We start from the raw sequence: 15,605 nt of genomic DNA, 5'->3' as shown, positions 1-15,605 counted from the left end.
TATTTTAAAACTGAATTCTTTTTGTCTATATTACATATAGCCTATGTCAGCACATGGCCTCTTTGAGCCAGACCACATGCTGAGCGGTACCTTAATGTCTATTCAGGTGTCACAACCAGGCTATATATCACTGCAGGGGCTTTTTAAAGCTGCCCCAGGTAACACTCCTATCTTCTCACACTGGAATGTGCAGAGCCATCAAATACCACATTTACATCAGACTCTCTGTCTTCACATTTTACACTTTAACTAAACTTATCAATGGATTCATTTGATATAACATATTTACAACACTTCAGTTATGATTCATCCCTATAAATAACTGTAAGTTCCCTATGTTCACGACACAACTTCCTTTTGCTATCCCACCACCCCTAAGGCAGCATTCGTTTTAGTTACCCCGTAATTGGGGAGTGTGGACCCAAACCCCAATTTTTGTACTTGTGCACCAGTCACCCAATGAGTTTTATTTTTCACACAATTTTAAAACAAAACGGACAACCCAGTGGTTTTAATGTTTTTTTTTTATGTGCATTGTATATTAAGCCACTTACATAGATGGAGCTACAAGCTGTACTTATCTGTTATATTTCCTATGTACAGGAGGGTTTAAAAACAAAACCAATAAATGCATGTTCCTGCTGTACATTGAGGCAAATTCTGTGAGTAACAGCAAAGGCAACAGGGGTAAAGACACAGACGGGGATGGCAGCCACGGGACGTCTATGGACTTCTCTTTAAAAGACCTCTATGCTATTCAGGAGATCCAAGCTCAAGAAAATCTCTTCAAATTAATAGTCAAGTAGGTGTGTTTGTTACTGCTACCATTATGGCTTCTGGTTGTGATTTGGCATTAATGAATTGTGTCCCTATTGCCCACTTAGTAACATTTGGCTGTACATTCTGGCTTTATTGTCTATACTGACAGATTAGATACTTTGCTGATGATGCAAATCAATGAAGTGTCTAATAATAGAGCTAGATTCATACAAATAGGAGCGCAGTGAATGTCATTTACAAATGGGGGAGGCGCGGGGGCAGACCCTCACTCCTTTTACTTCTGCACATCTAGCACATACTTAGGTGCATGCCTCCACTACACTTTTGGGAACGGCTCCCATACAACACGTTGCACAACCTTTTGTGAGCTTCTGGGACTAGATGGAAGTGGGCCTGGTGGAAAGAGGTAAAATGTCTACTACTGTAACTATAGGACCACCCTTCCTTCATTCTAACCAGTCCTTTGTTTCTCCAGAAGGTTCAAGTAGTTTTGGTGACAAAATGTTTTTCCTTATTAAGTGGACAAAATTGGACTATATTATTGGGGGGGGGGGGGTTACTTTAGATCAAGTAAGTTTCCTGTGTACTGCAAATTACTGAAAGCTATGTTATTGTTTTTAGATGATTTTAGTGTTCAGGTACTGTGTATAGCGCTTTCTGTATACATACTGCTTCCGGATTACATATGTACCACAATGGCAGGACAGCACATAGGCATGGTGATCAATACGTAAAGCAGAACTGAATGAAACACTTGGAATTACTCACTTGTATTAAGTATATTTACATGTTTTTGGGAACAAGCCACTACAGGATTAATTAAATAGCTCTAAGGACAAAATACTTTTAACCTAAGCTGCTCAGCCATGTTATGGATCTTCATGTTTGCATAATACACGTCCTGAACATTTAATGTCCCTGTTAGAATTTAGTTTTTACAAGAGGTTGAAAGCTGAGTAAATACAGATAAATCAGAACTATTGTACTTTGTAATAATACTCCTCTTATTATGAAAGCAGAAATAACTGAAAATAATATTTTTAAACTCAGTGGCATATGTTCCCACTGAGGCCTATTGCTTTGTCGCATATATATATATATATATATATATATATATATATATATATATACATATACATATACATATACATAATATATATTGGCTTAAATCAGATTTAAGAGAGTCATGGGGAGGCTTTAGTTTGGGTTATAATGTGTTGTACATGCTAAGGGGAAAGAACTTTGTATAATAGTATACATAGCTGCCTATTTAAAAAAACGTTTTATATTTAAAAGATGAAAAGTAGTAAAATTAAAAAGGTGTTTTTTAGCATAAATATATTTACATTTACTGTTCATTGTGTAGTTTCACAGAATTATACAAATGTGTTTCAAGAAAAAGTAAGAACTAGCCCCCTCTATAGCAAATCCGCTATAAAAACGTATATTGTTTCTTGTATTTCCTGATTAACTTCTGCTGTCTCTTATACTTAATATGCGTTACAATATTTTCTATGCAAATACTTTGAAGAAAGTGAGAGGTAGGGAAGTCATTGTTCTTTATTTAAGAGAGTCTCAATGACTTCTGTTTATTTTTTTTTCCTATTATTTTAGCTCCCTTTGCCCTACAATATATGGACATGAGGTAAGTTGTAATTATACATATATATATATTCCTCAATGTGAAATGCTCCCCTCCTCAACGGAAAATAAAATAAGGTGCAACTATGGGATCTGTTATCTGGAAATCCATTATCTATAAAGTAAATAATTGCTGCAGCTTGGTGGTAATGTCATGTACACAGACATGATGGCACTGTGAGGAGTGCTGATGAACAGTTTAATGAGAAAGTGAAGGTATCTGTTAAAACGGTGAGAAAGGAGGAAGTTAAATGGCATCTAGTAAATTTTAAACCTGTTGCTCAAAATGACACAAAAAAAAATAATTCTGGAAAGCCCCCAAATCAGGCATCCTGGATAAAAGATCTCTTGCACAAAACAACTCGTACGTGACAACCTGGCCCCTTCAAGCATCCTATATACCACCAAGTTTCTCTCTTTTGGAGAGGGCCCCAATGGATTATGCAGAGATGTACTAGGAGAAGCCAGGCTGTGTCTCGAAGGATTATATAGTTTGTATACTGATCTGATATTTTATCTAGCTATCCATTATCCACAATATTCCGAAAACCTGAAGAAAAAAGTAAGTATTGCAGCTCTGACAGTCATAGACGCAGACGTGATTAATGAGCAGCTCCTCCTGCAGCACTGTGAGAAGCACTGCTAAACAATTTAATAAAAAAGGAAATGTCAGGGACAGTGCAAGGAAAAAGGTTCATTTTTTTTAATGTATTTTGGGCAAAGTGGTTCAAATTAAATAGAGAAAAACCCAAACTAACAGAAACTCCAGATAACAGATTCCATACCTGTATTTTGAAATATATGTTTGATTTAGAAATTACTTTAATTTTTCATAATTTAGAATATTCATATCTGATTGTGTGTACTTATCATTGCAAATTTAAACATTGTGTCCAATGTCAACTCATTGGCTTCATTTGGTAAAATAGAAAAATCGGTGAGATTTAACTGTATACAACCTAAGATTGCCTCTTGGTAGGTATTGCGGTATTGCTGATTTTTCTTACTCAATGTTTTTTTCTAACTCATACGCAAAACGTATATTTTTATTTTTCACCTATTTCAGCGACAAGATCACTGTGTCTTGTTCAAACTTGTCTATGCCTTTATGGAACTACATTTTTCAACTGGCAAATAGGTTTCCTTCATTAAAAACAATTAATATTGAATAATACATATGTTGCCAATCCATGATTCCCTGGAATATAACATGATAAAATGCCAAAGCTTTAAGAAACACATAATAAATAGATTTTATGGGAAATATCCATTGCTAGGTGAAGAGGAATAACAGGATATCGCAAGTTATTTTGCCTATATCATTAATACTTGCTTAGGCTAAGTCTGTCTGTTACTTTTACTTGTCTACCCTGAGTTATTACAGAATTTTAAATAGTTTGATTTATAAAAAATTGTGCATAGAATAAGCTTCTTGTTACAAAAATATTTTGTATGGTACAAGTATTTTGAAACTGTTGGTCTTATTTTGTGAGCTAGGAACAAAGTTAATGTCAATTTCTTCTACGGTAAAATAGTACAATACTATTTTTCTTTTAGGTGGTAAAAGCTGGACTGTCACTTGCACTTTTTGGAGGCTGCCAAAAATTTGTGGATGACAAAAACAGGATTCCAATTCGTGGAGATCCTCATATACTTGTGGTTGGAGATCCTGGCTTAGGGAAAAGTCAGATGTTGCAGGTATAGATAAATTTCATTTGAGTTTTTTTGTGACTCACCGATTTTGTCCCTAGCTCTGAGCTTTTGGAGAAGTTTGTCCAGACCTGCATTGAAGTGACCAGCACTTCACACAATGAGTCTTCACAAATGTTGCATTCTTATGCAGCCAATAGGGTCCGCCTCCCCATCGTTACTTGTTATCATAATTTACAGAAAGAACACAACATATTAAGGACATTGGTCATTGACTTTGAGCTGGAGTGGAGCTAAAGTAGAAAGAAGAATATATATTTGTGCTTTTAGAAATGAGTGAATGATACTGACTTTATTTCCTACTTTTTGTTGTAGCACCTTTTCGCACCATAGTATCAAAGAAAGTGCCATACGTTTTGCATACTCAGTAGAGATTGATTTTATTAGTTAAATTGTTACAAAATATTCATAATAAAAACACAATCTCTGCTTGCTATTAATCTGGTTTCCCCGTCACTTCTAGCAGATCCCCGTCACTTCTAGCAGATCCCCGTCACTTCTAGCAGATCCCCGTCACTTCTGGCAGATCCCCGTCACTTCTGGCAGATCCCCGTCACTTCTGGCAAATCCCCGTCACTTCTGGCAGATCCCCGTCACTTCTAGCAGATCCCCGTCACTTCTAGCAGATCCCCGTCACTTCTAGCAGATCCCCGTCACTTCTAGCAGATCCCCGTCACTTCTGGCAGATCCCCGTCACTTCTGGCAGATCCCCGTCACTTCTGGCAGATCCCCGTCACTTACAACAGATATACTTAATTTATAGCAGATCTACTTCACTTTGCAATAAGATCATTCGAAAGACAACACTAAACATGTGGCCATTGGTATGCACTTTATTCATTGAATATGAGGCACTGCAATTAACCTTAGATGTGACATCTGTGCCCATTTTTGAACACTGGATTTCTGTCATCTTTGTCTGTTATTGGTGCCAAGCTCATGCTGAAATATAGTACAGTCTGGATGTTCTTCACTAGCAATGAGAAACTGGATACATGGTCAGTTTGACCACACATGGATCTATCCAGTCATTTGTGCTTAAGGCCAGAGAACTGCTCTTTCTGGTCAACTATGATGGTCACTGGATAGTCAGGATTTCAGATCAGATTTTTGTCGAATGAAACCATTGTTTGGCACACACATTGAAACGACACACCAATGTAGTAGAAAAGAACTAAAACTGCCCAGTTAGGTCTGCACATGTGTGGCCAACATTAGACATATTTACATAGACATAGAAAACACTGAATCTTGTGTTGTCATATCACAAATAGAAACCTTGTGTGTTTGCAGGCAGTGTGTAATGTAGCCCCCCGTGGTATCTATGTATGTGGAAATACCACTACAACTTCTGGACTGACAGTAACTCTATCCAGAGACAGCGCGACTGGAGATTTTGGTTTGGAAGCCGGAGCACTTGTTTTGGGAGATCAAGGTATAAATGTTTTTCTATGGATACAAATTTAAAGCAAATTATTTATACAGGTATAGCTTCTATTATCTGTAAATCCGGCATCCTGGAAGATTAATACAAATAAAACATATTTTATGGGTCGATTTACTGGCATATTATTTATTACTTGAACATTACAGGCCTGATTCATTAAGGAAAGGAAAGCAAAAAAAAGGAGTAACTTTGCACCTTGGCAAAACCATGTTGTTTTGGAGGGGAGGTAAATTTAAAATGTGATGGCAGATTTATAGTTGGGGTAATGCATGTTCTAGATCAACTTTAAATTTCAGTGTACAAATAAGGCTATCAAATAATTGTGTGCAACATGAAAAAACAACCAGTAGTATCAAGTAATAAACTAATTTGTACCCCTTGTATTGCAACATGGTTTGTTCAGGAGAAAACTTACTCCTGTTTTTTCCTTACATTCCTTAAAGAATCAGGCCCTACATGTTTTCTAGAGCTGTTTGACAAATAAAATAAAGGTACCTCTATGTCCGGGAGACAATTTGTGCTTAACTATTGCTTAGTAATGGGATCCAAGTATTCTGTCATTGTCATTTTCATTTGACCACTAGGGCACTGTACAGTTTGATTCTATGGCTGTTATTTTATTTCACTTTTTGTTGAGCTCACAATATATAGCTGTTAATGTACAGTACACGTGTTAGAAATTCTGGTTTTATACAGCAAGTCTTATGTCCCTAATGCATTTATGAATAATAAAGTAAGTCAGGAAAGTATATGCTTTATTATATTGTGTCCTCCTTCATTCTGTATACGTTCTTGTGTTTTACATATAGGTATATGTGGAATAGATGAATTTGATAAGATGGGTAATCAGCACCAGGCTCTACTGGAAGCTATGGAGCAACAGAGCATTAGTCTTGCCAAGGCTGGGATTGTCTGCAGTTTACCAGCCAGGACGTCCATAATTGCTGCTGCTAACCCAGTGGGGGGACACTACAACAAGGGCAAGACTGTTTCAGAGAATTTAAAGTAAGTAGCTGGGTAATAGGGTGAGGAGGAGCACTTCAGCCGCAGCCATATCTAAATGATTTCAGATTGCTTTGAGCAAATGATGAGGGCAGTATGTACAACTGGAAACACGGTTTATTTTGATGACAGGGAGACCCCCATAGGGATGAGGAGAGAAGTGAGAGGGGTCGGAGGGCAGAGGGTCCTCGAGGAGGAGGGCTAGGTAGCTGGAGACCAGAGTTAGAAGTGGTGGAAACAGGAGGAGAGATGTCCCTGCTCAAGGGAGCGTACAATCTAAGGCCTGATTCATACTCGGACGCAACTAGCAAGCAACTTACGTTATAAACTGGAGCACAGACCTTGTGCGTAGTTCTGACCGTAGTATTCAACTCCAAAGGTATCTCAAAATACATTTTCATTTGAATCTGGGTTAAGTACTCTCTGCCTAAACGTTACTTGCTGCATGTCAATACACACAACAGACTGCAGTATACGCACAAGCATCTGTTCAATAAAAGTCACATCACACACATAAAATTCTAATATAAATGAACAACTTTTTACAGTATATAATTAATAAAATATGAATTTTTTCAAAAATATAAATTTTTTTTCTTCAAATTAAATATATAAGTCAAGAAGCTTTTAATGCATTCTATACATACAATGCATTTATATAGTCAGTCTTTCTTGCATACACATGTTCGGTGCTATCTAGTGGCACACATATGTGTAATTTTTAAAGATTAAAGACTATGCTGAGCCAGTCATCACTTTAGTCGGCACTTATAGCTGGTGCAAGTGACACGGCTGAAAATAGGCAAACTTATGACAAACACAGGAGTTGAATCAACCACACCTGCATCGACACACCCTTACTGTACATGGCGTTCATTTATCCGATATTCCACCACTCAAGTCATAGGCAGTCGTCATGTGTCATTTGCATGCAATTATGTTCATTGGCCTATGGCCGCTTCCTGAACATGCGCAGAGCTATTTCACTTAGGATACGGCACTTAAAGGGACTTATGTCTGAACATGATCAGGCTCTGTATGTTCCTCTATATCTTCTTGAGTTAGCAAAAATTAGGACATTTATGAAAACTGTTCAATAATTAATTCAAGGAAAGTAGTTGTAATACAGAGCAACCAATCAGATGTTAAAATTTTAGTTTCTAAATTGCACTAGAAAAATCACAACTTAAATCAGATGCTACGGGCAATACCACCTTTTATAGTTACCAGGGGAGCAGTTTTCATAAATGTCTCTTTGTCATTTAATATACGTTGCTATATTATAACCACACACTAGGAATCCACCCACATATCTGTGAAGGCTATGTTCAGTCAATGACCTGATGATTATTAAGGATATAAATCGGCGGTGGGCAGCACCCCCTACCACCCAACCAGCTTCTTATCTTATCAAAACGGGGGCAGCCGACTTACACGTCACGTGACCTCTACAGTGCAGGGGAAGTCGGGTGACCTCTGTACTGTGCAATGGAAGTCATGTGACCTAACCGGAGGAGGAGGGAGTGCACTTTACTCTCCCTCCTTCGTGCGGCTCCCTTGAAGAACCTACACTTCTTTCATGTTGCCCCTCACTGACATAACTAGTATTATTCATCAATGGTCAAATAAATTCACACTTTTCCAATTTTGTATTCTATGTTCAGTTATTGTATCTTAAATATAAAAAGGCCTCATATCCACTGGAGTTTTTACTAGCACAGTAGAGATCACTGTTGGATTCCTGATGCCATAAAAGGCAAATAATGTAACAAGTAGCATTCTGAAAAACGCTGCTGCATTTTTATAATGCCACTTGCTATGGTAACACTAAAAACAGACATGTTTACATGCGTTAGCAAAGCCAGTAGGTATGAGCATTTATGAAAACACGTGCCTGGAGTAAGTTAATAATGGGCTTCAATACAAGAAATCTAAATAACCCCAGAAGGTGTCCCAACAACTTTTTGATAACATTAGAGGGCCTCTTATTGAATTAGGTAATCATAATTGTATACAAGGGCTGTAAAAGCAAACAGACTCCAGTCTGTTAACTGTATACACAGTAACACAATGTAATGCTGATAAACTGCTGTAACATGGATGCTTGATAGTTGGCTGGTTTAAAAAGACACCAACGATACATCGCTTGACAATGTATTACTATTATGTCTTGATGACAGTACATGTTTGAACATTATGCCCTCTTCAGTGTCTGCTTGTGGTACAGCAAAGCATGACAACAGTGACATCTAGAGGTTAAAATCAAATGGTGCCGTATAGACTAAAGATGGGGAGGGGAGGCAGAGGCACGAACCTGGGGCTCTTATTCTACTTAAACAGAAAACCAGGACATCCAGAGTGATATAAAGATGACATTTGATTGGTCTGTATTTTCATATATCATTTTGTGTCACATGTAATAAAAGAGAAGATCACATTCTAACAGTTTACATTAATCGTGGTTCATATGGTTTCTAAATAATAAGAAAATTAATATCCCAAGTCAGATTTGCAGTAGTATAAACTGTGACTGCCTTCACACCAGGAACCCTAGAAAAGTCTCCACCTGCTACCAGGAAGAGAGATGAATAAACATTGCTGTTAGTTGGTTTGGGGGTTCGAATGGCAGCCCCTGGTTGTACTGGAACTGCGGACATCCAATCAGAGAACACAAACAATCTTTTCATTAGTCAGAGGCAAAGATTTGTGGATAGACTAAAAATGATAAAAGAAGACACTGCACATTCAACACAATATTTATTGTTTCTCCTTCCAGAATGGGAAGCGCCTTGCTGTCACGATTTGACTTGGTGTTCATCCTGCTCGATACCCCCAATGAAGACCATGATCATCTGCTTTCGGAGCATGTGATGGCTATGAGGGCTGGCTCAAAGGAAATTATACGCAGTGCAAATATTTCCCGTTTAGACTCTCAGGACTCCAACACATCTATCCTCGAAGTGCCCTCTGAGAGGCCTTTAAGAGAGAGATTAAAGGTATTTTTACTTTTTATTCACTATTTAATCATATGAAAGGTGCAGGATATTCTTTTCTGTAACGTACGTTGATCTGTTACATGTAGTGTACATATTGTTACATTGTAGATCTAACAACTGCTCTGATTTATTGTAGATCCGACCAGGGGAACATTTTGATGCCATACCACACCAGCTGTTACGAAAGTACATAGGGTACGCTCGCCAGTATGCTCAGCCAAAGCTCTCTCTGGATGCCGCTCAGGTTCTCCAGAACTTCTACCTGGAACTCAGAAAACAGAAGCAGGGTATAGACAGTACTCCTATAACTACCAGACAGCTGGAGTCTTTAATCCGACTAACAGAGGTACAGAAACATGTAAAACATTGCTTTCTAATTAACTGCTAGGAAACAGTTTCCCATATAATTATATATCTGGGGATTCTACACAGAGGATCTATTAGTACGAGAATAATACTAGTTTACTGGGCAAATACCGAGTTTACAGAAAAGTTCTACATATACTTGTGGGTTCCCAGATCAGCCATGGAAATACTCCATGCCTGTCGTTTTTAATATATACCATATTTTTGTGGAAGTCATTGACTTCTATCAGTAAACTGCTTTGTTTGAATTACTGTGTGCTTGGGGTTATTTACTTGGTCGTGTATGTTCAAACATATGAAATACACTCGCTGCAAGGCTTCATTAGATCCAAACAATGAACCAACAACATCCCTCCCATATGTAGTGAACAATCATCCTTCACTTATTAATATAAAAAAACACAGTTAAAGGAGACATTTCGGAGTAAATCCTTCTTTTGCAAGTCATAACCAGTGATACGGAAACTACTTAAATCACAAATATTGGCAACAAAATATGGCATCAGTACAACGTAATAGACATGCACACTATCTTTATATGATATTACAGTATACATATTTATATGATAAGCACAAGTTCATAGAGCAGAGAAGTTAGTGAGGAACACATCTTTTTTTTTTTTATTCAAAAAGTGCAATAGCATTAACTGAGTGACTGCTAACAATAATACCAAACTGCCATCTATAATGCAACTTAGAAATCTGAAAAATAAATATACAGTTAACCCTATGGGGGGGAATTCAATTCCCCCCCAGATTAGCGCCGCAAAAACTTACTGTTATTACGGTAAAATCAACCCCCCGCGTTACTTTCTACAGTAACTCGGCCAATTGAATTCCCCCCTATGAATCTAAAACAAAGGAAATCACTTCAGAGAAAGCACTGGAAATTGAAATTGGTATTCAGGCCTTATGAATCTATTGTTTTATGGTTATAAATCCAATTAGCAGAGCTGTTATGTTCAGTCTGAATGAACATCACTTTTACATTAGAATATACTCCCTGGGAATAGAGAGGGCAGATTTCTGCCTTTCAGAAAATAAAACCTTTAAATAAGCTACTGTGGCTGGGCATTTTAAAGACATAGGGCCCGATTCATTAAGCAAAGTTGAGCCAAAAAAATGAGTAACTTTGCACCTTGGCAAAACCATGATGCATTGGAAGAAAAGGAGGTAAATTTAAAATGTGATGGCAGATTTACAGTTGGGATAGGGCATGTCCTAGATCAACTTTAAATTTCATTGTAAGCATAAAGCTTTCAAGTATTTGTGTGCTAGATGAAAAAAAAACCCAGTATGTAACTTGTGTGCAAAATAATAAACTAATTTGCACCCCTTGCATTGTAACATGGTTTGTCCAGGAGAAAATGTACTCCTTTTTTTTGCCTTACTTTACTTAATGAATTAGGCCCATAGTGTTTATGAATTACATTGGCACATTGTAGGAGGTATGTTCTTACATAGGGGTAAAACCTTGACAGCAAAGATGCTTCAAAGAGAGGCATAATGATCTTTATTATCTTTTTTTTTATAAAACTGATTACACAGCGCTGTGCAATGTGGGAATCATAAGGCAGACAAATAACATACAATGACATAAAGGCGAAGTTAAAATAGCGATGCCCATTTTTAAGTATCACATAAGTCATATGCTCACTATTTTCACAATTTATGAGTTACCCAAACTATACACAAATAATATGTCTATGAGAAAGTGATTGGTTAGTTTTATTTTTGTCTAGAACTAATTTTTCAGCCTTGTTTCGTTGGGAATTAGTATTTCAATAATTAACATTGGTCTTTAACATAGCACTCATTTTATTTTGTTACCGATTATATTCTATTATTTACTAATTAGTAAATATCTGTATATCATTGTTTGTGGGAAGTGAGTGCACTCAATACTTCTGTATTTTGTGTGTGCACTCTTGCAGCATAGGTTTACACTGGGAGAAAACTGCATTGGTTTGTAATTTCTTTCCTATTACTTTTATTACTGTATTTATATATTAGATAAGATAAAATGTTGACTGCACAAAAAATGATGTCACTGTACAGTGTTAATTATTTTCCTCCTTTGAACGCATGTTATGACTGGTCCATTTCTTGTCTGAATTTACCTAAACAGTTATATATTTATTCAAGTAGTATTCTTTTGTTTTGTTTTTTTGTTTACTGAATTTAAAAGTTTTGTATTTTTAACCAGGCCCGTGCCAAACTGGAGCTCCGGGAGGAGGCCACCAAAGAAGATGCTGAAGATGTTGTTGAAATAATGAAGTACAGGTGATTGGCTCTAATTTAAAATCTTTACTTTTTAATTTCCACACTTCAACGTATTTAATTTGTTTTGATTTTACTTTAGGCTATTTGTCCGTCTGACAATCCTTTAGTCTTATATTGCACAATTATATAGAACAATAAAAAGTTCTTTGGTTCAGTGTGGTGATAAGGGCTTGGCTATGAGGGGGATTTGGATGCACTCGCAACAGCAGGACAAAATCGCATAGTCAGCAAAATTTTACAGCTGGTCCCTAGAAGATCTGCTGCTGTAATTACAGGAGGGTTTAGCCGATGTAGCAGGTCTCATAGGTGACAAGTGTATTTTTATACAAGCGAACTCATGCGATTTAGACCTACAGTGTAGCCCTATCATAGATTATATATAGATATTACCCCTACTAGTGCTGTAGAATCACAGTGGTCCCTCACTGTAGAATCTTACCATTTGCCAGATACTCACCACTGACGTTCACCTGTCCTGTGTATTCTCCAGGCTGCAATGCCAGGAGAATTTGTAAAGTGAATGAAGCTGAGTATTGGGGCACTGCATGTCATATCAGCTGTGACCTAACACCCAGTCTGAACCCCTGTCACTTTTCAAAAATTCTACAGGGTTTGGAGGCCTGGGTGATGGATTGGGAGGATTCTATTATTATTATCTTTTATTTATAAGGCGCCACAAAATAGTCAGCATCGCCGTACATCAAATTTACAGTAGTATGCAATATACAATGATCCATAATACATTATAAAAAAATCTGCAATAGTAGAAAGACCAGATATCTAATAATTAACAAATTACACACAGACAGCTTAGTATATCAGATCAAGTTATTTGAGAGTAATAGTAACGTCCAATGTGAAGTAGACTTAGGCCCAAGAAAACAGGGCAAGTGAAGCAGGCCAAGAGGTACAGAGATGCAATAGTACGAGATCACGAGGCAAGGGCCCTGCTCGTGAGAGCTTACATCCTAAATAACAGGGGAAGACATAAATAAGGTGGCATTGAGTTGGGTAGTGGATGGGATAGCCGGGCCAAGGAGTTAGTAGGAGAGCTTGAATAGATCAGTTTTAAGGGCACAGTTGAAACCCTGGAGAGTAGACGCTAGACTAAAGAGGGGCAAGGTGGGAGTTGGGTAGGCCAGTGAGGAGAAGGTTACAGTAATCAAGATGAGAGATAATAATGGAGTAAATAAAAGTTTTGGTAGCTTCCGTGGTGAGAGAACCCAGATCTTAGACATATTCCGGAGTTGGATGCAGTAGGATTTGGATAAGGAATGAATGTGAGGTTTGGAGAGGGAAGAGTTGAGGATGACCCCATGGCAGCAGACTTGAAGGACAGAGTAAACCAACACCTGCTTTTTTATGTTCTCCAGCATGCTTGGAACTTACTCAGATGAGTTTGGGAACCTGGATTTCAATAGATCTCAGCATGGTTCAGGAATGAGTAATCGATCACAAGCAAAAAAATTTGTTTCCACTCTTAACAGAATTGCCGAAAGAACCTACAACAATCTGTTTGAGTATCAACAGCTACGGCAGATTGCGAAGGAAGTGCAGATACAGGTAGATCGTTACATCAGTATAATACAGTATTGTGTACTGAAATAGGTAATCATGAAAAATGTTATGCAAAATGAGAAACAAAGCTATCGATCACCAATAGGATGGACAGCAAATAAAATAATTGAAAAAATATGACACTGCTACAAATTCCAGCTGATAGCCTTAAACCTACAAAAATACTTTTTTCTTATTGGCAAGATGGTATTATCATGTTTATCATATTTAATTTATTTCTGATTAATTTGTAAGGTGTGTTTGACCAGGGACTGATCATTTTATTGTATACAATATTTTATTCCTGCTTACCTGGGGTGTCCTTTATTTTGAAGTGGGCGGAGATAGAACAGCATGTAGCCAATCAGATCATCAAAATGCTCACAGCAGGAGATGGAGATGAGTGTGCTGATCTTATGGGAGGCAGTGAGCAGTCCACACATGTGATTATGCTAGTGAGAGCAGGGCTGCATGTCATTTAGTGTCATGATGTGGAGTCTAAAAGTCATAGGGGTATATTCACTAAACTGTGGGTTTGAACAAGGGGAGATGTTGCCTATAGCAACCAATCAGGTTCTAGCTGTCATCTTGTAGAATGTACTAAATAATTGATAACTAGAGTCTGATTGGTTGCTACAGGCAACATCTGCACTTTTTCAAACCCAAGAGTTTAGTAATAATACACCATAGACTTGTACATAATGGAAGGAGCAGTATTTGACCACATTTTAGAATAGTTGTGCTGTCAGTTGCACCTCTGTATAAAACAAAGTTTATACTTTCAACATCCTTTCTTTTCCTTTCAGGTTTCAGACTTTGAAAGTTTTGTGGGCTCACTGAACGACCAAGGTTATCTCCTAAAGAAAGGACCCAAAGTTTATCAACTCCAAACTATGTAGGATGATTTTATATATCTGCTCCACCATATTCATTCGGATATGAAGTATTAACTACTCAAAGCTGCTCAGCTGCAATATAATGTTTCTAAATATCTGTAAATATAAATCCTGAATGTATTCATGTAGCAATGTTCTGCTACTGTAAGCGACTCTAGTGATCTACAGATTTGAGCTGGTGTAATGTATTTACAATGTTATGTTCGCATTTTCTTAATGTATGTATTATATACAGTTAATATATTGTGGAACAAAAATATATAAACTGTGTTTTGCTTGTGTTTATTTTATTTTGCAATGTTGTTAGGACAAATTGTACTTTAATACAATGTTAAAATTATATGTTGTTACATTACAGTGCAATATGGTACATTGTATAAAAGTGTTTTGCCACTTTTAATATGAAAGTGTTCTTTTCACTGCTTTTGCACCAAATTTAGCAACAGTCGTGACACTTTCTCTCCTGATCTGCCCCTTTGCCTAGTGTTCGAATTCTGACATCATATGATTATAGGAACTTAACTGTGACATTTACACTTATACACAGAAAGTTTGTAGCCTTAAGGTATAAAATGTGCTACTGCCCCACAGCACTACAAGGAGAAGTGCCTCAAATCCCGTAGGTAATTGTCCTCAGATTAAAACATATTTACAACCTTTTTAGATGCATGGCCATATTTTATGGTTTGTAGTGTGATTTACTTTAAATATGTAACTTCTTGAAGTGAGGCAGACATAAATATCTTGTTTTTGTTGCAAATGACAAACATTTTTTTATGGTATCTGTATAAATCCACTTGCAAGGAGAACCTTTCTATCATCGTTACAAGGAGAGCATTAACTTAGGAGTGGTATGGTAAGCTATAACATCATCTGTACTAAAATATATAAAGTATATTGTGACGAAATTTATATATATTTTTTTTG

At 37.1% G+C, this 15,605-nt stretch overlaps 1 protein-coding gene across 3 annotated transcripts in view; it reads left to right on the top strand.

Annotated features, from left to right (window-relative positions):
- Positions 1 to 14,925, top strand: part of MCM8 (minichromosome maintenance 8 homologous recombination repair factor) — a 33,594-nt gene extending 18,669 nt beyond the window's left edge. For 2 of the 3 annotated variants that reach the window (XM_075204006.1, XM_075204005.1), the window contains exons 10-19: positions 604 to 802; positions 2,395 to 2,425; positions 3,979 to 4,119; positions 5,425 to 5,566; positions 6,388 to 6,583; positions 9,357 to 9,576; positions 9,713 to 9,922; positions 12,149 to 12,225; positions 13,599 to 13,788; positions 14,589 to 14,925. In XM_075204006.1, the coding sequence (XP_075060107.1) occupies positions 604 to 802; positions 2,395 to 2,425; positions 3,979 to 4,119; positions 5,425 to 5,566; positions 6,388 to 6,583; positions 9,357 to 9,576; positions 9,713 to 9,922; positions 12,149 to 12,225; positions 13,599 to 13,788; positions 14,589 to 14,681 (1,499 nt within the window). In that variant the 3' untranslated portion in view covers positions 14,682 to 14,925. The remainder of the gene's footprint in view (positions 1 to 603; positions 803 to 2,394; positions 2,426 to 3,978; positions 4,120 to 5,424; positions 5,567 to 6,387; positions 6,584 to 9,356; positions 9,577 to 9,712; positions 9,923 to 12,148; positions 12,226 to 13,598; positions 13,789 to 14,588) is intronic. The other variant, XM_075204007.1, reaches the window with a different exon arrangement.
- Positions 14,926 to 15,605: the final 680 nt, after the last annotated feature.

Source organism: Mixophyes fleayi, chromosome 3 (assembly GCF_038048845.1).
Source record: "Mixophyes fleayi isolate aMixFle1 chromosome 3, aMixFle1.hap1, whole genome shotgun sequence".
Taxonomy (NCBI): Eukaryota; Metazoa; Chordata; class Amphibia; order Anura; family Limnodynastidae; genus Mixophyes; species Mixophyes fleayi.
Note: the sequence above shows the minus strand (reverse complement) of the source record. Positions and strands in the feature narration are given on the sequence as shown.